The 21,919-nt window shown below is 40.7% G+C and overlaps 1 protein-coding gene across 1 annotated transcript in view; it reads right to left on the reverse strand.

The window, feature by feature from the left end:
• The window catches only part of B4GALNT2 (beta-1,4-N-acetyl-galactosaminyl transferase 2), a 70,369-nt gene that overhangs the window by 16,855 nt on the left and 31,595 nt on the right, over positions 1–21,919 (reverse strand). The window contains exons 4-5 of the mRNA XM_006833654.1: positions 2,833–2,939; positions 246–283 (exon numbers count right to left, since the gene is read on the reverse strand). Coding sequence (XP_006833717.1) covers positions 246–283; positions 2,833–2,939 — 145 coding nt within the window. The remainder of the gene's footprint in view (positions 1–245; positions 284–2,832; positions 2,940–21,919) is intronic.

Raw genomic sequence — 21,919 nt, forward strand, 5'->3', positions numbered from 1 at the left:
GGTATGGTCTTGGCAGTCTTCCCTAGAACTCTAGTCAGTACTCTGACTGGGGAAACCCATACCTCTGCATACATCCCAGCCCCTTCCCCCAGCCTAGGATTCACAGCTGATATTTAACCCAGGTAAATATGGATTGGAATGTCTGTCAGAGTCTTAGGTCAGTCATATTTGGGAGGAGGGGGCATGGGCAGTGAGCACAGAACAGGATGTTAAGGATAGAGAGGGGCTTGAAAGGGGACTCTTACCTCATAGAGATGAGCATCTGGTCCGTCAAACTGAAGACCTGGAGCACACAGGGAAAAGGACAAAAACAAAAAGCCCACCATCTGAGAGGATGTTTGGACTCTTTAATCCTTTCACACATCTAGCTGACTCATCTTTCAAGAGTCCCTTCAAGTCTAGAATGCTTACTCTGTAAGATGGTCTTCCATCATTCGTCCCAAGGCCTAAAATCTCTAATTCCCTGTCACAGCTTTAGATGGGTGCCATGAATTAATTCTTTGGTACTGAAGGGAAGGAAGCAATGGATAAATTGTGAATCATCCAAAATGATAAATTATTTGAAACTAGCTATTTAGAAACACCAGCAACCCACTCTAAGCATATTTACTTTAGAATGTATTTATGTTCTTAGAATATGACTAAATTCTAATTCCAACACATACTCCCTTTGTGGCCTATAGATAACTTATTAAATTTTCATCTTCTCTGAAACTGGCAAAATAATTATTTACCTCATAGGATTGTTGTAAATGGGAGGTCAATTTAAAAGGAAGGATGCCTAGAATGGAATCAAAGTGAGCCATGCTCATCCAGCTTAGGGGCTGCACCCTCAGTCCCACATCTTCCAGCCCTCTCTCCCCAGTCTGGGATGGCCCACTACAGCTCTGACACCTGCATTTCCTTCTCTGTAGGTAGGGCCATCCATTGACATACTATACTCCTGCCTGTCTCAAGGCATACACACTCATCTTCACCCCATTGGATGTGTGGGTTTGTGTAATTTGGGTGTCTGTCTTGATTGCTGGTGCTGGATCTAGACAGAACACAGCTAGATCCACAAGGCATGCCAGATCCCCCAGTGTCACTACCACCCAGACCCTCCTGGCTGGGTCTTTTCCTGCGATGGGTTATTTGTCTCAAGATGCCATGAGCTCAGAGCAGAAGAGTTCACTGGATGGGCCCATTGAGTTTACCATTTAGGAACTTGGGGTGAGGACATTTATATCTACAGGTTTATGCCTCTCTGGCTTCTCTCTCCTGATAATATTCTACTTCCCTTTGATATGGGAAAGCAAACCCAACAAAACAAGACAAATCAGTTGCCATGGTGTGGATTCCAACTCATGTGACCATGTGGGTTTCAGACTAGAACTATGTTCCATAAGCTTTTCATGGCTGTGATCTTTCAGGCCATTCTTACAGGACCTCTCTGGGTGGATGTGAACTGCTATCCTTTCAGTTAATATGGTCAAGTGCTTAACTATTTGTGCCAGCCTTTGATATGGAAGGTAATGTTGAACTACAGAGGTGTGCACAACTCCACTGTGAAGAGGAGTTGCAGCTGACATAAATACTCTTTCCAGAATGCATTTCCTGGAGATACATGTGTGCTTTGCTGACTACTATTATGTAGGTTGACATCACAAAACCAATTAATTTATCTTAGCATTTTTTGAAGCACACAGATTTCTGTCTACCCCGATAGGTCACGGCTGCTAAGGGAGATTCCCGGTTGTGGAAACAATGAGACTAACATTCACTTAGTGTGTCACTAAGAGCTGATACCCTCCAATACAGTAGCTCATAGCATTATCCCCCCACCCCCTATGGGCCCACTTCCTGGACCAGACCCTATAAAATCCTTAGTGATGTCCATTATTAATTTTTATCATGTACATTGCTTAAATGTAATATTTCTTAGATTTCATGAATACTCACAACAAAATCGTTTTACATCTTTCTACCTTGTTACAATATCATTAGTTATAACAATATTAGTAAATAACCAGAAGCCTTTTTTGATTTTTCTTCTTCTTTTCCTTTAACTGCTACTTCATTCTCAACAAGTTATCAATACAGGTTCACAAATGCAAATGACCACAATATTGTAGCTAAAATACCAGAAACTTTGACAAAGCCAATAACTATATAAGTACCAGCAGCAACAAAAACAACCTGTAACTTGTAGCAGATAAAACCATCATTGTAGCTAGATAATAATGACAGCTCTGCCCTGAGCACATTAGAAGATTCCAAAAGTAAATTAGCAGAGAGCATTAGCCCTGTGGAGTCCTGGTGTGGCGCTGTGGGTTAATGCGTCAGACTGCAAAGCCGTTTGAACTGCAAGGTTGGCGGTTCAAGCTCACCAGCTGCTCCTTGGAAACCCTATACAGGGTGGCTATGGGTTAGAGCCGACTCGATGGCACTTAACAACAACAACAAATTAGCCCAGTAGGCACATTGATGCATGTATGCTGAACTTAAAATATTTTTGCTGTTATAATTACCTACATGGATAGTTTTATGAAACATAATAAATTTCTGATAAAACAATACACAAAATATTTTATGGACAGTCATTTGGATGTCCCGCCCACCTCGACCTTGTCACTCGATGCAGTCTGCACCCCCCACCCCCCACACACACACCCTCTAGTGACACCACTGCATTTTCAATGAAACCATGCCAAGCTTCTGGCTTTGTGCTGTGCGCACAGCACTTAAGGGCGATTGTTCCCTTCCCAGCCTCCTTTTGCCATGAAAGAAAATGCCGGACCCATCAGGAAGACGAAAGCTACCTGCTCTCTCCCAGGATGGGGATGCACCTACCTGGAATGGGAACTGTGTGCAGGGGCATCACCTCCACCCCGTAGACTGGGTAGCCAAAGGGGAGGTTGGGCTGAGCCAGCAGAGGTGGTGGGTGGGGCAGCCCTTCTCTGTAGGGAAATAGACACCACGTTATTGCCAGGCCCTGGGTAACTCCTGAAGAGGTACAGAGTCTTGTCCTGCTTATGGAGAGAAACTGTAATCATATTACCCCTGCTTCTCCTCCCTTCTCTTTCCACTTCCATTATTCTTACTCCCTTCACTTGCACTTTTTTTTTAGATTATATTTTTATTTATTTATTTATTTTTCTTAAATGTTTTATTGTGAATTATGTGAGAACATAATTATGGGAGAACATTAGTTTTACATTCATTCTATCATATATCATCTCATTGCCATGGTTACAATCCCCTCCATGCAATCCTTCCCCTGCACCCCCCAGGTCTTCAGCACACAGTCGCTCTCCCTCTCTGGATCTAAAGTCTCCAGCTGCTCCATCGCTCCACGTCATCATCTCTGGCTCCATTTCAGGCATCACTGCTTCTCTGCTCTTCTCCTAGGGTCCTAGGGACCTCTGCTCCTAGACTGAAAAGTTAATCATTCCCCTTCACTTGCACTTTTAAGTCTATAAAGATTCAGAGGCAGTTTACAACAAAGTACGTAAAAAGTAAATTCAGGACCAGCAAAAAAGATGGAAGAGAATACATGAAAAGATGTTCAACATCATTGATCATCAGGGAAATGCAAATCAAAACACAATAAATGACTCCACCTACTAGGTTGGCTATTAGCAAATAAATGGGAAATAATAGTGTTGGGGAGGATGTAGAGAAATTGGAATCCTAGTACATTGCTGGTGGGATTGTGTAATGGTGTAGCCACTGTGGTAAATACTTGGGCATTCCTCGAGAACCGAAACATAGAACTACCCTATGACTCAGCAATTTCACTCTTATAGAAAAACACTTGAAAGCTAGAACTCAGACACCTCCACACCAATATTCAGTGCAGCGTTTGTCACAATAGTCAAAAGGTGGAAACAACCCAGCTGTCCATCAACAAATGAGTGGATAAACAAACTATACAGTGGAATGTTGTTGTTGTGAGGTGCTGTTGAGAGACCAACAATTGAAACACACACAGGTGAAAATCGTGGAACCTGAACTTCAGAGGAAAGGTTAGAGAAGTGGACTGAGTGCATGCTGGGAGGAGAAACTAAGGAGGGACAATGAGAGAGGGAGACAGATTGGTGAATGGCTGGTCAGACGAGGCATGAACATCTTGTGAATAGTTTCAGCATCAGAAGGTAGCCTGGTAGAGCACATTCACACACACAATGGTAAAGCTGTGATCCCTTCTTTTCCCCCATGCTACCCTGGTGACCAGAGGTGTGGCCAGCTCCCACCTTCATCCATCCCCAGGACAGACCCTGTTCTTGGTGAGTTTGGAGCTACATAGTTAGATCCACACCAGTGTGAGGTGGGAGCTGGCTGTGCCACTTTGGTACCTAGATTCAGGTGGACTCAGCTACAGACCTACAAAATGAGCAGAGCCACCTGACCAGCACTTAACCATTCACCTTGCCTCCAGCTGCCCTGTGGTCCTAACAGACACTGAAGCCATTTCCATCAAATGCCTCCAAACTACTTCTGGATTGAGTGCCCTGAACATAGATAAAGCCTAGGTCTATAGGAATTCCATCTAGGCCAAGAACTCCGCTGTCACATCCCTCTTATACCCACCTTGTGAGATCCTTGGCTTGAGGAATCCCTCAGCATTTTCATCTCTACAGGTCAAACAGCTACACTGTTTTTGTTTGTTTGTTTGTTTCTTCCCTTTTTCTTGCTTCATTATTTTAGTTTGCTTATTCTTTCTCCTCCTCCTTCTCTTTCCATTCCCTTGCATTGTATTCTTTCTATCTCTGCCATTGTTTTCCTGTCTTTTCTTGTTTCTCATTTCCTCTCTTCTTTTTTGATTTTTTATTACTCTGATCTTTCTTTACAACTCTCTACCCTCTTTCTCTTTTCTTTTCATCTTCCATCTCCCTTATTTTTATTCTCTTATTTTTCTACTCTATAGTTTCATTTTCCTGTCCCTCTTTTCTGTTTTAAATATTAAGTTTTTATTTTTTTTATTTTCTCACTTATTTTTCTCTTCTATAACTCCATTTCCTTGTCTCTCTCTTGCCTTTATAGCTATTACATTCCTTTTTCTCTGGTTGCTGCCTGGTTTTTTTTCTTTCCTCATTATTATTTTCTCTTTTCATTGTTGGTTTTTTATTTGTTTAGTCTCTTTTGTTTTCCTGTTTCTGAGGGAGTGGTTTTCTCTTTCCCATCCAATAAGAGACAACAACCATGCCCACACAGCCCAGCCAAAACCCTACCCTCTGCAGCTCTACCCACTGGGCAAGAGTCAGTACCAATTCCTATACCACCTGATCAATGACAGACAGTAACCAACACCTGCCAAATCCACCCTAAACTGAGCTGCATGAATGGTGAAAAAGAACTGTATACATGCTTCTATTCTCTAATTACATGACACAATGCTGAAGATGAACCTGGAGGATATTATGCTGAATGAAATTAGCCAACCACAAAATGACAAATATTATATGAGATCAATGATGTTAAAAGTTAAGAAAGGTTTTCTTGATAAAAGAAGCAATCTATGATGGATATGGATTCGGGGGAAGAGGGAGGGGAAAAATTCATGGGTTAGACAATAAACATATGTTAACATGAGTGACAGGGCAGACAATATACAACAAGAGGGTGGTCAGCAGAGGAAAGATGAAAGTAGTGGGAGACACAGGGAGGAATGCAATAGTTACGTGAATAAAGATACATACTGTTAACAGATGGTAAATGGAAAGGATTGCAATCATTGTAATGAAGCAAAGTATATGATTTGCTGAATGTAAAACTCGTCAGTGTTATATTCAACAAATCATATAGCTAGCTGTTAACCAAAAGGTAGGCAGTTCAAACCCATCAGCCACTCTGAGGGAGAAAGATGAGGCAGTCTGCTTCTGTAAAGATGTACTTGGTAACCCTATAGAATAATTCTATTCTGCCCTATAGAGTTGCTTTGAGTCAAAATTGATTCAGTGGCAGTGGGTGTTTGCTTGTATTGAAAATAAAATTAAGCATATCCTATGAGCTAGCAAGGAGTCCTGGTATGGTGTCATACGATAAGCACTGGACTTCTAACCGAAAAATCCGAGGCTCAAACCCACCAATCACTCCTTGATAACTCTATACAGAATCACTGTGAGTTGAAACCAACTCAAAGGCACTTAGCCAACACCACTATCACGGTCTAGCTAAGGCATTCTAGGTGGTGCAGTGATTAAATGTTTGGCTGCTGAGAGGTTGGCGGTTGCCATTCTGCAGGAGAAAGATGTGGCAGTCTGTTTCTGTAAAAATCACAGTCTTGGAAACCCCTGGGGGCAGTTCTAGTTTATCCAGTAGAGTAGCTACGAGTCAGAATTAATTCAGTGGCAAAGGGCTTATTTTAAAGATTATGATATAGCATGTCAAGTGCTTTTACGTATAAATGCTTTCACATGTAAACTATAAGACATGCATAAGGATGTTCATTTCAACACTATTTATAATAATAAAACATTTCAAATAATCTAAATAGCTTTTGATAGGTGCTGACTTGATAAAATGTAGTGTATTTATATTCATAACCATAAAGCAATTGAAATGAATGAACTAGCTATATAACCAGCTCTTAAACCATATCACTGATGTGCTTGCATTGCCAGCACATATACATATAAAATTGGAATGATACAGAGAAGATTAACATGGTCCCTGCACAGGATGACCCATACATTCACACAAAACCCAATAGTTCAAGGGGTCTTCAAAAAGTTAATGGAAAATGGAATAGAAAAATAATGTGATTTTTGCACAAACTTTTTGAAGCCCCATTATATATGTTTAGATAGATAGATATTATGGTGAAATTGATTGTTTTGAGATCGTTCCGGAGTTTGTCACTTTTGTGCAGGTTGATGGATATTTCCTGGGTAGGCTGTAAATAATAATGTTTGGTTTGATACTTTTTGGGTTGCCCTGAGCTGCAACCTGCCCTGTGATTTGTTTGAACCTTGCAGGGATTGGTCCATAGCCTATGCAAATGAAGTGACTATGGCCTACTATGCAAACGAACTATCTGTCATAAACCAAGAGGTCAGTTTGTGACCCTAGTGGGAGGAGCATGCCTTGAAATTGATAAGTTGGTTTATATATTCAGCCAACCCCACAGAGGAAGCAAGAAGCGGGACCAGAGAAAAGGCAAGAGAGGCAAGAAGAGAGAAGAGGCAAGAACCTCCAAAAGCAGCTGTGACACAGATTAAGAACTGCAAAACTGAAGGCAGGGAGGGCCTGGAAAAAGCCCTGTGGCAGAATTGATGGTGACAGTAGAAAGCTGCTACTACGAATGCAGCTAAGATTGCTGAATGAAACTTCTACACTGGTTATGAGCTGAGTCATTTAGCAGTGGAGGCCAATGGCAGGGAAGACCTAGGCCTGTACAGCAGAGAGAAGGGCCTGTGTGCTTGTAAATTAGAGCAGCTTAGAGAGCTGTCCTACACTGAAGAATGCTCTCCTCTTTCAGACTTTGCCTGCATGCTTCCGGATCCTGATCCTTGTTGCTTTTTAAATAAACTCCTTAAGTGTGGGCTATGTGACCATTACAGTATATTACTGAACCCAGAAGAGAAGTATACAAGGCCCTGGGAGGGATGCCTGGGGTCAGAATTGTTTAAAAAAAAAATTTTTTTTAAAGTTTGGAGAATGGAGGTATGTATGACTTCCACCTCATAGTGATCAGCCTTGGGCTGATCTTGATTCACATTGTCTCCCTGAAGTTAAACAGGTTCTGACACTATCCTTCTACCATTTTACAAATATACATACAAATCTGTGCATGTGATTATGTGTGTATGTGCATGGGTATATAACTGTACTACAAAAAAGAATATGGAATAATCCATATCGAATTCATAATGGCAGTTTTCTCTGCTATGTTGACATGGGAGCTTCCATATAAGAAAGATGAGGATGACAAGGGAACAGGAGAGGATTGATTAAAGTGGACTTTTTGCTTTTTAAATAAAATAATCATTATTCATTTTGTTAAGTGTGGTAAAGTTGGTTCCCACTCAAGAGTGACCCTGTATAGGCTTTCCAAGAAATGGCTGGTGGGTTGGAACTGTCAATCTCACGATTAGCAGTCCAGTGCTTATCCTACAGCACCACACCAAGACTCCCTCTGCAGGGTAATGCACTGTATTGCAAGGTCAGTTTGAGCCGCAAGGTCAGTGGTTCAAACCCTGCCCCCACTCCTCAGAAACCCTATACAGGGTCGTGTGAGTCAGAACCTATTCAATGCACTTAACAACAACAACTTTTGAATTGAAGTATAATATGGCATTAACAGATGGGACTAGATTGACAAATCAGGCTCAAATGAATTGGCTATCTTGGACAGTATAAAATCTCACTAATAATTTCATGCATACAAGCAATTCAGAGGCATAGGCAAAGCATACAGAGGTCTTGACATCCTGTGTGGATCCCTAAATCATTCCTTTCCATATCAGACATGCTTTCTCTGGCTGAGAATAATAGATGTGGTCTCCAAATGAAGCTTGTGGAATTACCTCACACAGCAGAAACCATGTGAGTTATGAAACATCTCCATTTTATACCCCCAGAGACTTGCATAGTTTATAAGACATTCTCCAGGGAACCAAAGATTCTGGGTTATTTGCTATGTGTGATCTCTAGCTGGAGACAACCTGCTAACAGAATTCTGTAGATAACATCACTTTCTCCTAATAAATGTCATTAGTCTATTTACTGGAAGGGCCAGTTGAGAAGGACATTAGACCAAGTCACCAGATTTCTTTTCTTTCCCTTGGGGCATCCCATAAAGGAAGTGAATAGGTCATAGGTCAGCTGGTATAACTTCTTCCTTTTCAAATATTGCTAAAGAAAAGTCAACAAATGAGAAACTGATAGCTCAGTGAACCATCACAAATCAATGAACTCTTGTACCTCACAAGTTCTTTCACGTTTCCTCTGAAGCCAAAGGCAGTATGTAAATTAATGTGTGGGGCTGTGCTCCAATACAACTTTATTTACAGTCCTCTTCCCCAAAGCAACCAGTCTCCTTATCTTCAAATACCTGCTTTTGAGCTTTATAAAAATGGTATTATAATCAGTTGGATTCTTTTGTTCGATGTATTTTTTTTTCCATTTGTGTTGGTGTGTCTGTGTTTCTATTGTATTGCAGCATAATGTGGCACTGTGGATTAATGCGCTGAACTGCAAGTCGGTTTGAACTGTAAGGTTAATGGCTCAAGCTCAGCAGCTGCTCCTCAGAAACCCTCTACAGGATTGCTGGGAGTTGAATCCAACTCGATGGCACTTAACAACAACGACAATAATATTGCATAGTATGAATATATCACTATTTATTCACCTATTCTGCTATGATGACTATTTTAATTGTTTCCTACTTCTTTTTGGCTACTGCAAATAAGGTTGGCATGAACATGCTTATGTACAAGGATTATAATTTCTGGGCCAAAGGGTATGCATGTCTTCAGTGTTAGTTAAGAGAACTCAGCAGTGTTCCCAGAGCCGGACCATTTTATACTACCATCAACAGTATATGAATGCTCCAGTTATTCCACAGGCTCCATCACACCTGCTATTGTCAGTCTCTTTTATACAGACCATTTTGATGGATGTGCAATGATAACTCATTGTGGTTTTCAGTGTGGCGCTGCAGGATAATGCACTGGACTTCAAGGTCGGCCATGCAAGCCCATCAGTCGCTCCTTGGGAACCCTGTACAGGGTCGCTGTGAGTCAAAACTGACTCGACAGCACTTAACAGCAACAACAATTACTAATAAGGAGCCCTAATAGTGTACAGAATCGGGCTGCAAACCGCAAGGTCAGCAGTTCGAAACTACCAGATTTTCCGCGGGAGAAAGATTAGACTTTCTGCTCCCGTAAAGCTTTACAGCCTCAGAAACCCTGTACAGGGTCGCTATGAGTCGGAACCGACTCCACGGCACATGACAACAACAACAACAATAGTGTACTGAGTTACGATCTGGGCTGCTAACTGAAAGGTCAGCAGTTCACATCTACCAGCCACTCCATGGGAGAAAGATGAGGCTTTCTGCTTCCATGAAGGGGTACAGTCTCAGAAACCCTATACAGGGTCGATATGAGTCAGAACCGACTTAACAGCATACCACCACCACCAATTACTAATATGATTCCTGGAGTGGCGCTGTAGGATCAGCACTACAAGGTTAGCTATATAAAACCACTAGCCGCGCCTCGGAAACTCTATACAGAGTCGCTATGAGTCAGAACAATCTAGACAGCACATAACAACAAATTACTAATAAGGTGGAGTACTTTGGTAGCTTAGTGGTTACGAAATCAGGCTGTGAACCATAAGGTCAGCAGCTCAAAACTACCAGCTGTTCCGTGGGAGAAAGATGAGGCTTTCTGCTCCCATAAAGATTTACAGTCAGAATCAACTTCACGGCACATAACCAACCACCACCATCCTTTCTTTTGGAGTCCTGGTGTGGCACTGTGGGCTAATGTGTTAGACTGCAAAGTCGTTTGAACTGCAAGGTTGGTGGTTCAAGCACACAAGCTGCACCTTGGAAATCCAATACAGGGTCACTATGGGTCGGAATCAACTTGATGGCACTTAACAACAACAACAACAATCCTTTCTTTTGATTATTACTTTCAGATCGTTTGCCCATTTTTCTATTAGGTTGTCGGTCTTTTTGTTAGTAATTCATAGGAATTCTTTGTTTTCTGTTTATAGGTCCTTTGCTGTTATGTATGTTGCAAATATTTCTGCTCGCTCTCTGGCTTAAATTGTCACTCTTTAATGGTGTCTTTTGATGAACAAAAGTGCTTAATTTTAGTTTTGATCATTTTGTCAAACATTTCCTTTATGGTTAGTATTTTTTGTGACCTATGTAAAATACTCTTTCTCTCCCTCGAAGCCATAAAGATATTATTTTATATTATCTTTAAGAAACTTTGTTATTTTATCTACTGCATTTAGATCTATAACCTGCCTGAAATCAATCTTTGTGTATGGTGTGAGGCTGGGATCAAGTTCCAATGAGCCAACACAATTTATTAAAACGTCTATCCTTTCCCCAGTGCTCCCCAATTCCACCACTGTTAAGTGCTCATATTTGTTTGGGTTGATTTCTGGCCTCTATTCTGTTCCCTTGGTCTCTCTGTCTATTCAGGTGCTAATTCCACACTGTCTAAGTTACTATAGCTTTATATGTTTTGATTGCTAGTATAGTAATTTTTCTCATCTTGTTCTCTTTGACGATTGCTCTAGTTTTCTTATATAATTATATATATATATATATATATATATATGGAGCTCTGGTAGCGTAGTGGTTACAAATTGGGCTGCTAACCTCAGGGTCGGCAGTTCGAAACTGCCAGCTGTTCCGCGGGAGAAAGATGAAGCTTTCTGCTCCCGTAAAGATTTGCAGCCTTGGAAACCCTGTGCAGGGTCACTATGAATTGGAACCGACGCCATGGTACTTTTAACAACAACAAGTATATATCTATATATATTGCTGTTGTTGAGTGCCATTGAGTCAACCCATAGTGACCCTGTATAAGGTTTCTGAGGAGCAACTGGTGACCTTGAACCACTGACTTTGCAGTTCAAACAGACTTTGCAGTCCAGTGCATTAACCCACAGCGCCGCTCCAGGAACCTATCCCTCCACACCAGGGCCTTCTCCCCTCTCCTTTTTCCCTTCTCCCCTCTCCCTCTATACACACACAGACATATATATATGTAAAATAGTTCAGAAGCAAATAATTGTGGGCTGGGTAAATATTAATATTTCAGGTCTTCTCCACACCAGGAAGCAAAATAAAATACAGTTGAATTGTGCATAAATACATTTTCCAGAAGTTGTATAGTTTTACATCTTATATTTAGGTCTACGATCCATTTTGAGTTAAATTTTGTAAAAAGTATAAACTTTGTGTGTAGGTTTTGTGTGTGTGTGCATATGGATAACATCCAGTTGTTCCATTGGTTGAAAAGAATATACTTCTATTGAATTGCCTTTGCTCCTTTGTTACAGCTCAGTTGACTATATTTATGTAATTATATTCTTGGACTTTCTGTTACACGGATCTATTTTTCTGGTTTTCTCAAAAATAAATTCATAAAGAGAAAATCAGGTCACAAAGTAGTATTATCCCACATATGTAAAATAATTTTATACAGTAAAACCCCATGACCTGCCCACTTATAGAACTGAGGACATGCAGGGGAAGGCAAATCCAGGCAGTTAACCCTGATTTGGGATACAGAGTAGCAGAGAGGAGGTTCCCCAATTTCCTGACTCCTATCCACTCACATGAAGGAGCTCTGGTAGCGTAGTGGTTACGAATAGGGCTGTGAACCGCAAGGTCAGCAGTTCGAAACTACCAGCTGTTCCGCAGGAGAAAGATGAGGAGCTCTGCTCCGGTAAAGATTTAAAGCCTCGGAAACCCTGTACAGGGAGGGTCACTATGAGTCAGACCCGACTCCACGGCAAACAGCCACCACCACCATCCATCCACTCACATGAGGCTTATGAAATGGTGCGGACCACTGAGAAGTCTACTGGAATCTCTTTCTTGGAAGTCGGGTCTGCTCTAGAACCCAGCATGACCTCCTTGGGATTTTGAGCTGAAGGGAACATCTGTCGCCACAAGGTGGCACCAAACTGCAGTGGATCCTGGAGGGATTTGGCTTGTGCCGCTTTAAAGCGGATGCAGCGAGATCTGGACATATTAATCTCTACAGCAACTGCACCCCAAGTTTTACATGAATGATTTTTTTTGTATTTCACTTTTTATATTATAGCAAGGTTTTACTGTTTATACTACAAAAAAAAAGACAAGAAGATATTGTTAACAGTGATTAACCCTGTTGTTGTTAAGTGTCATTGAGTCGGTTCCGACCCACAGCAACCCTGTATATGCTTTCCAAGGAGCAGCTGGTGAACTTGAACCGCCGACCTTGTGTTTCAAACCCACTTTGTAGCTCAGCGTATTAACCCATATCTCCATACCTTACGCGATGAGAAATCAAGCGTAATTCTGATGGATTTGTTTAGTTTCATTGGGTTTTGCTCAATGTGCTTTCGTAAGGTTACTACGATAAACATAAATTGTTTTATGATAAAAACAGAATTTAAAAGAAAGAAAATGTGAAGCCAAATGAGAAATGTGCTTCATTGAAGTAAGTAACAATTGTACAGAAATGGAATTGTCGTTTGTGAAAATATAAAAAGATGAAATTGTGTCAGGATTATTATTATGGTCTAGGATCAGTGATGGCAAACTTTTTCTACAAAATGGCAGATATTAAATATTTCAGCTATGTGGGTTATTCCATCTCTTTCACAATGACTCAGTTCTGATGTCTCATAGGAAAGCTGCTACAGACAATACATAAACTAATGGATATGTTTTTGTCCAATAAAACTTTATTTACAAAAGCAGGAAGCAGGGCATATTTAACTTGGGGGCCATAGTTTGTCAGCCCTTGGTCTAGGAAATCTCCCAGTTTTTTCCATATGTTACAACATCTCGAATTCTTTGGACTGAGTATATTGCTATATATGGAAGGATTACTGTATTCTATTATATGCGTGACATACCATAATTTAACTAGTCGCCTGTGGATGCCCTTTCAAGCCTTCGAGAGTTTCCTGTTATATCCAGTGCTGGTATGAACATCTGCACACACATGTTTTGTGCACAGGGGTCAGTATACCAGAAAGGTATAATCTTAGATATTAAAAAATTGTTTAAATTGCATGTACTTTCAAATATTGTATATACTTTCCATACGTATTTTTAAATTAAAGCAATTCACTCTTCCAGCAACAATGAATACCATGCCTGTTTCACCGGACCCTTTCCAACATAGTATATCACAAAATTTTCTTATCTTTCAACTAGAGATTCTTTCCCCCCCTAAGTTTTTATTAGGAATTGAGTGAAGGGTTATAGACAAGATCATAAACTTTACGTTCGACAAATCATACACTTTGTTTTATTTCAATGACTACAATCCCCTCCATACAACAAGTTATTTCGCTTCCTTCCTGTGGTTCCTATGTACCTTCCACCCACCTTCCCATCCTTTCTCAAATTTGTCCTTTGGAAAATGTTGGCTCTTTTGCTTTTGAATGACTGACCATTCCATGGTAAGCATGCCTTATTAGTGTTGTTGTCCCTCCTATAAACCTATCTACTGCTTGGCTGAAAATTGGGCTATGAGGATGCGTTCCTTTTCAGAAGGGTGGTTGAGGGCCATAGTCTCAGGTTCCTCCAGCCTTTTTCTGACCAGGAAACCTGGTCCTGTTAAAAATTATTATTTATTAAATAATTTTGAGTTTTGCTCCACATTTTCTCCCACTCTCTCCAGAACCTTCCAATGTGCTCCCTTTCAGAGCAGTTGGTAATGGTAGCTGGGCACCGTCTAGTTCCTCTCGTTTCAGAGTCATGGAGACTGATGTTCACCTGTTCCATTAATCCACTGGACTAATTGATTCCAAACCTCCTCAATGCTTATCATTCTTCCTTCTTTTGCACATGGAGAGACCAATGGCTACATGAACTAGAGATTCTTAAGTGACTCAGACTTTAGGTGAATACAAATTTATTTTCCCAAGGAGAGACTCCACAGCTTTCATCAAATTCTGAAAGGGATTTAGGATCCCAGAAAAGTTCAGAACTTTCCCCTGCCATTCAATACGCACTCTCCCCCATGGAATCCTCTTTTTCACATAATCTTTAGATGGTGTTTCATTTATCCTTATTTCATTTTTTCTGGAATGTCATCAGATTCTTCTGCTCTAGGAAGCCATCCCAATCTCAACTAAACAGTTGCCTTTGAGTTGCTTGTAACTCATGGACAAGTGTGTCCAAGTACAACGATGCTCCATGGGGTTTTAATGACTGAAGTTTCCGAGGTAGAGAGCCAGGTATTTCTTTCAAGGTTCCTCTACATGTACTTCAACCTCTAACGTTTTGATTAGCAGTCAAGCATTTTACCAAGTTATGATGTTTTTCTCCAGGCTCCGTTCCCTCCTGACAACATGTCCAAAGTATGAGAGACAAAGTCTTACCATCCTGGCTTCTAAGGAGCATTCTGGCTGCCCTTCTTCCAACACAGATTTGTTCCTCCTTCTGGCAGTTCATGGTAACTTAAATATTTTTCTCAAATGCCTCAAATCTCAACCATCTTCCTTATTCATTGTTCAACTTTCATATACATATGCTGTCGATGTCGTTAAGCATCATCGAGTCGGTTCCAACCCATGTTGTTGTTATGTGCCGTGGAGTCGGTTCCGACTCATAGCTACCCTGTACCGGGTTTCCGAGGCTATAAATCTTTAAGGAAGCAGAAAGCCTCATCTTTCTCCTGCAGAACAGCTGGTGGTTTTGAACTGTTGTCGCTGAGGTTCACAGCCCGATTCGTAACCGCTGACCCCGTATAAGGTTTCCGAGGAGTGACCAGTGAGCTTGAACCGCGACCTTGCTTTTCAAATTGACTTTGCAGTCCAGCGCATTAACCCACAGCGCTACATCAGGACTCCACGTGTGTATGAGGCTATTGAAAATATAATGGCTTGGGTCATTTTATTTTAACTTTAGTTCTCAAACTGACATCTTTGCTCTTGAACTCTTTGAAGAGGTCTTGTGCAGCAGATTTGCCAAGTGCAATATGTCACTTGATTTCTTGACTGCTGCTTCCATGAGTGTTGATATTGGATCCAAGTAAAATGAAGTCTTTGACAACTTCAGTATTTTCTACATTTATCATAATGTGATTGGCCCCGTGGTGAGGATTTTTGTTTTCTTTACAGTGAGGTGCAACCCATACAGAAAGCTGTGGGCTTTTTTATCTTCATCAGTAAGTCTTTTAAGTCTTCTTTTGTTTTCAGCAAGCAAGATTGTATCATCTGCATATTGCAGATTTTTAATAAGTCTTCCTTCAATCCTGATGCCACATTTTTCTTCGTATAATCCAGCTTCTGGGATTATTTGCTCAGCATACAGGTGAAAAAATAAACCCTGGCACACATTTTTTCTAATTTTAAACCATTCGTTGTCCCCTTGCTCTGTTTAAACAACTGCCTTTTGATCTATGTTCAGGTTCCTCATGAGCACGATTAAGTGATCTGGAATACCCATCCTTCACAATGTTATTCATATCTTGTCATGATTCACACAGTCAAAAGCCTTTGCATAGTCAATAAAACACAGGTAAATACATCTTTCCAATATTTTCTGCTTTCAGTCAAGGTTCATCTGACATCAGCAATGATATCCCTAACTTCACATCTTTATCTGTATTGAACCTCTGGCAATTCTCAGTCAGTGTACTGTTGCACTCAGTTTTGAATTAATCTTTAGCAAAATTTTACTTGCCTGTAATATTAATGATACTGTTTGATGATTTCCACATTCCATTGGGTCACCTCTCTTTGGAATGGGTACAAATATGAATCTCTTCCAATCAGTGGACCAATCTCTTCCAATCAGCTCTCTTCCAAATTTCTTGGCACAGGTAAGTGAGTGCCTCCAGTGCTGCATCAGTTTGTTGAAAGATTTCAATACGTATTCCATCAATTCCCAGAGCTTTGCTCTTTGCCACTACCTTCAGCGCACCTAGGACTTCTTCCTTCCATGCCAGTGGCTCGTGATCATATGCTACCTCTTGAAATGGTTGAACATCGACTGGTCCAGTGGCTCTGTAATCATCACATCTTCTCTTGATGATTCCTGCAGCATTCCATATCTTGTCCATGTTGTTGTTGTTGGGTGCTGTTGAGTCTCTTTCGACTCATAGCAACCCTGTTATGGGTTGGTGAATTTGAACTGCTGGAGCAGCTGGTGAATTTGAACTGCTGACCTTGTGGTTCACAGTCTATTGCTTATCCTACAGTGACATGCCAGGAATCTATTGTTGCCCATAGAATCCTTCAAAATTGACTGAAGTGCACAAACTAGAGAAGATATTCCAAAGTTCAAATAAGGAAGAAAACAAAAAAGGAAGAATGCTCTTCTGAAGCATTTTTGAGGAAGAAGTTGTTGTTTTTAATGTGTTTACAGAATCTTAAATAGAATACAATTTGACATGTGGCCAAAAAAATGTTGGTTTGACTTTCAAAAATGCAGAACTAAGAAGATTTATAGATCAGAGTATCAGTCCAACTAAAAGGATAGATGCCTAAGAGTGGGATTGCTGGATCATATGGTATTTTAGGCCCAGTTTTCTAGAGTAGTAAAACCAGTGAAATACACACACACACACACACACACACAGAGCGCTCTGGTAGCACAGTGGTAGCAAGTTGGGCTGCTAACCTCAAGGTCAGCAGTTCAAAACTACCAGCTGTTTCATGGGAGAAAGAGGAAGCGTTCTACTCCCAGAAAGATTTACAGCCTCAGAAACCCTATACAGGGTCACTATGAGTCAGAACTGATTCCATGGCACATAACCAACCAACTAAACTATATAGATAGATAGATGGATAAAGAAAAATTTATTATCAAGAAAATGGCTTACAACTGTAGAGTCCCAGGTTTCCAGTGGGAGAGGGAAAGAGAAAAAGAACCTCTCTTGCATGTCCAGTATATTGGGAGCAAGCCACATCTCTAAGGAAACATCCTTTCAGTTGACTGGCTGCTCATAGCCAATCATCATAGAGTTAACTATGCCTGCATTAGGTTTCATCACCATGGGAATAAGCCCATGGGAACATCTCAACTGCTAAACCTCTGGAAATTCTGGCCTAGTCAAGCTGACATAAAACCTTAATTTTTACATATGGCATTTCTATTGGAGGAAGAGGAGTTTAAACAATTTAATTATATGAAGACGTTTTACGTGTTAATAGAATTTCATCAGCAAACCTAGGAAGCAGAAGTAGAAGAATGAATTGATGCCCACCAGAATGCCATACATAAAAAGAAGCACAGAATATAAGAACTAGTGCAAGTAAGTATGAAGTGCCATCGAGTCAGTTTTGACTCATGGCGGCCCCTTAAAGAGTTTCCACCAACTTTACGGTTCAAATCGACCTTATGGTTGAGTGCTTATCCTACAGCAGGACTCCATAAGAACTAAGGAATGGAAAAATGATTCAAAAGTGTCAATCCAGGTACTTTAAGAATGAAAGAGTGAAAAGAAAAGTCTGTCTTAGTACATTAACCTGCCATCGGTGAAGTATCAAAACCACCTTTCTTTATATACTGAAATATTTACATATAAAATGAGGTTTGTATTCAAAATAACCAGAGAAGTGAGGGAGGTATGTTTGTTAATATGCAATTAGGAATTGGTCATTGTTGAAAATGATTGCGTTAGTGGATGTTTCACCACCAATTTGGGGGTGGGGAGTTGATTTGTAGTATTTGCTACTTTCTGTAATGTAAAAAAATCCCACCAGGACCCATTTCAAGTTATCAGTACTATTTGAATGTCCTGTTAGAAAGAACACTCAGAACCAACTCTTTCGAGCTGGTGGGAGCTGACTTTAGCACACCACGGGGTGATGGGGTTCATGTGGATTCATTACACTATTCTCACTTTTTAAATAGATTCGAAATTTTTCATTAAATAAAAAAAATAATGAAATGCAAGAAAATAAAGTGCATTAGAATCAACAGCAAAAAATTGGGTTCTAATCTCTATGGGGGCTGTCTATTGTGTGGTAGTGCAGGATAATGCGCTGGACCACAAAGTCGGTTTGAAACGCAAGGTTGGTGGTTCAAACTCACCAGCTGCTCCTCAGAAACCCTATACAGGGTCGCTATGAGTCAGAACCGACTCGATGGCACTCAATAACAATAACAATAACCTCTATGGAGAGTTCTGATGTGGCACTGTAGGATAAGCACTGGACTGCTAACCGCAAAGCCGGCACTTCAAACCCACCAGTTGCTTCTCAGAAGCCCTACACAGGGTCATTATGAGTCAGGACTAAGTCAATGGCACTTAACAGCATCAACAACAGTCCTTACCAAAACAGTCTGTCCCACCTTTCTTCCTAGGCGCTCTGGTGGCACTAACAACAAAGTCACGGTTAAGTCACACATTAGCCTAGTAAACAGCTTAGTAAAACTTACAGTCTCAATTCAGCCACTTATTATTTTCTGGACATGACCTTGTTTCTTACCTATTGAATGATGTAAAATCAGCTCTGTTTTGACGATTAAATGAAAATGTTTGGGAAATCTTAGGCACTACACAAATATAAAGTCATCATTATTATCTTCATCCACAGGGTCTTGGAAATAGTTTTATAATGAAATAAGCTTTGTATAATTGTTTATTAAAATGAAATTTTAAACTATAAAAAAGAAAGCAAAGATGTCACTTTGAGGACGAAGTTCGCCTAACTCCAGCCATTTTCAGTAGCCTCTTATGTTTACAAAATGTGGATGATGAATAAGGGAGTTCAAAGGATTTATGTCTTTGAATTGTGGTGTCAATAAAAAATATTGAATGTCCTATGGACTGCCTTGACAATAATGGGATCCTATGCAGGGTCAGTGAATCAGAACTGACTTAACAGAACTTACTCAACAGAACAAACAAGTCGGTCGTGAAAGAAGTACAGCTAGAATGCTCATTAAAAGGAAGAATGTTGAAATGTACTTTGGACACAGTAACAGTAGGAACCAGTTCCTGGAGAAAGACATCATGCTTGAAAAAAGAGGATCAAAAAAGAAAAGACTCTCAATTAAATGGGCTGACACAGAGATTACATCAGTGGATTCAAACGTAGCGATGGTTGTGAGGAGTATTTTGTTTATTGTACATAGGGTCACTATGAGTCAGAATCAACTTGACGGTACCCAAAACAATAATAGTACTTTCTAGAGCTTCTCCCTAATTGGTGTATTTAGACATACCTCATTCTTTTAATGGCGTCCTGGTGTGGCACTGAGGGTTAATGTATTGGACTGCAAAGTCGGCTTGGATTGTAAGGTCAGTGGTTCAAGCTCACCAGCTGCTCCTTGGGAACCCTATACAGCTATATAGGGTCACTATGAGTCAGAACCAATTCAACGTCATTTACCAACCACAACGTCCTTTTAATAACAAAACTTTTGTTTTGTGCGATGTTCCTCCTTGCTCAGCAAGTATGTTATATCCAGAACTCCACCCAGAGTCAGAAATCACTATATGTCCCATCATTCATTCCTTTACTGACTGCCAGGAACTGCACTAATCTGGGGCTAAAAAGCTAAATAAGGCCTCTTTCCTGGTGGGCAGTTCAGATCCAGGCCCAGACACAAATAATTAGAATACTACGTTATTCAAACTATACTTCTTCCAAGACTTTGTTGTTGTTAGGTGTCATCAAGTCGGCACTGACTCATAGAGACCCCATGCACAGCAGAACAAAACAATGTCCCATCCTGGGCCAACCTCACTACCGCTGCCACACTTGAGTCCATCGATGCTGCCACTGCGCCAATCCATCTCTTTGGGGGTCTTCCTCTTTTTCTCTGACCCTCCATCTTACCAAGCATGATATCCTTCTCTAGCAACTGTTCCCTCCTGACAAAACGTCCAAAGTATAAGAGACGAAGTTTGGCCATCTTGGCCTCTATGGAGCACTCCGGCTGCACTTCTTCCCAAACAGATCTGTTGGTTCTTTTGGCAGTCCGTGGCACTTTTAGTATTCTCCTCCAACACCATAATTCAAAGGCACCAAAGACTACAATCTTCAAAAAGGTATATATTGCACTTTAATGTAAAGAAAACAAAAATCCTTACAACTGGACCGATAAACAGCATTATAATAAATGGAGAAAAGATTAAAGTTGTCAAAGACTTCATTTTGTATGAATCTACAACCAACACTCATGAAAACAGTAGTCAAGAAGTCAAATGATTTTTTGCACCAGGCAAATCTGCTGCACAAGAGCTCTTTAAAGTGCTCACGAGCAAAGACGTCAGTTTGAGATCTAAGGTACACCATGATATTTTCAATAGCCTCATATGCATGTGAAAGTTAAACAGGGAATAAAGAAGGTCATAGAAGAATTGATGCATTTGAATTCTGGTGTTGGAGAAGAATAGTAAAAATACCATGAACTGGCAGAACAAACAAATCTGTCTTGGGAGAAAGTACAACCAGAATGTTCCTTACAACCAGCATGGCAAGTCTTTGTCTCTCATACTTTTGGATATATTATCAGGAGGGACCAGTCTCTGGTGAAGGACATCATGCTTGGTTAAGTGGAGGGTAAGTGAAAAAGAGGAAGACCCACACTGAGATGGAATGATACAGTGACAGCAGCAGTGGACTCAAATATAACAACTATTGTGAGCATGGCTCAAGACTGGGCACGGTTTCATTCTGTTATGCATAGGGTCACTGAGCCTTAACCAACTTGACAGCACCTAACAAAGGTTGTTTCATAACGGAAATGAGTAGAATGTTTGCTTGCTTAGCTTTAAATGTCACCTTGAATGTCCCTTTGTTAGTTCTCAATGCTAAAAACTCCTCTCCCTCTTGAGGCGATCATAGCACTCCCTCCCACTGTTCTGATAACACTGAGCTTGGACTTGAACTCTACAGTTTACTGAATGCATTCTGTAGGACACCAACTATATCCATGTTTCTTCATCTATTCAACATGAGATTCAGGTCTCTATATAAAAATGGTGGCACACAGAGCGTGTCACGTGGAAAATGGGCACTGGACTTTGGGGGTAGGAAGTACCAATCATATCCTCTGTGTTTTACTGTAAACTCATTGGAAGTAGGATCCATGCCAGGTTATCTTTGTACCAAACACAGCGCCTTGCACAAAGCAGGTAGTCAGTGTGCTTCAGCAGCTAAATGGGAATGTTATGAAGCACCCGTAGCAGCTGAGCCTCTCCCTGCCCAGCCACTCCCTCATTGGCATCAGACCCAGGGCACAGCAGTCATTATTATTGGGTTATGTTTGGTT

The sequence above is a fragment of the Chrysochloris asiatica genome, unplaced genomic scaffold, assembly GCF_000296735.1.
Source record: "Chrysochloris asiatica unplaced genomic scaffold, ChrAsi1.0 scaffold00007, whole genome shotgun sequence".
NCBI lineage: Eukaryota > Metazoa > Chordata > Mammalia > Afrosoricida > Chrysochloridae > Chrysochloris > Chrysochloris asiatica.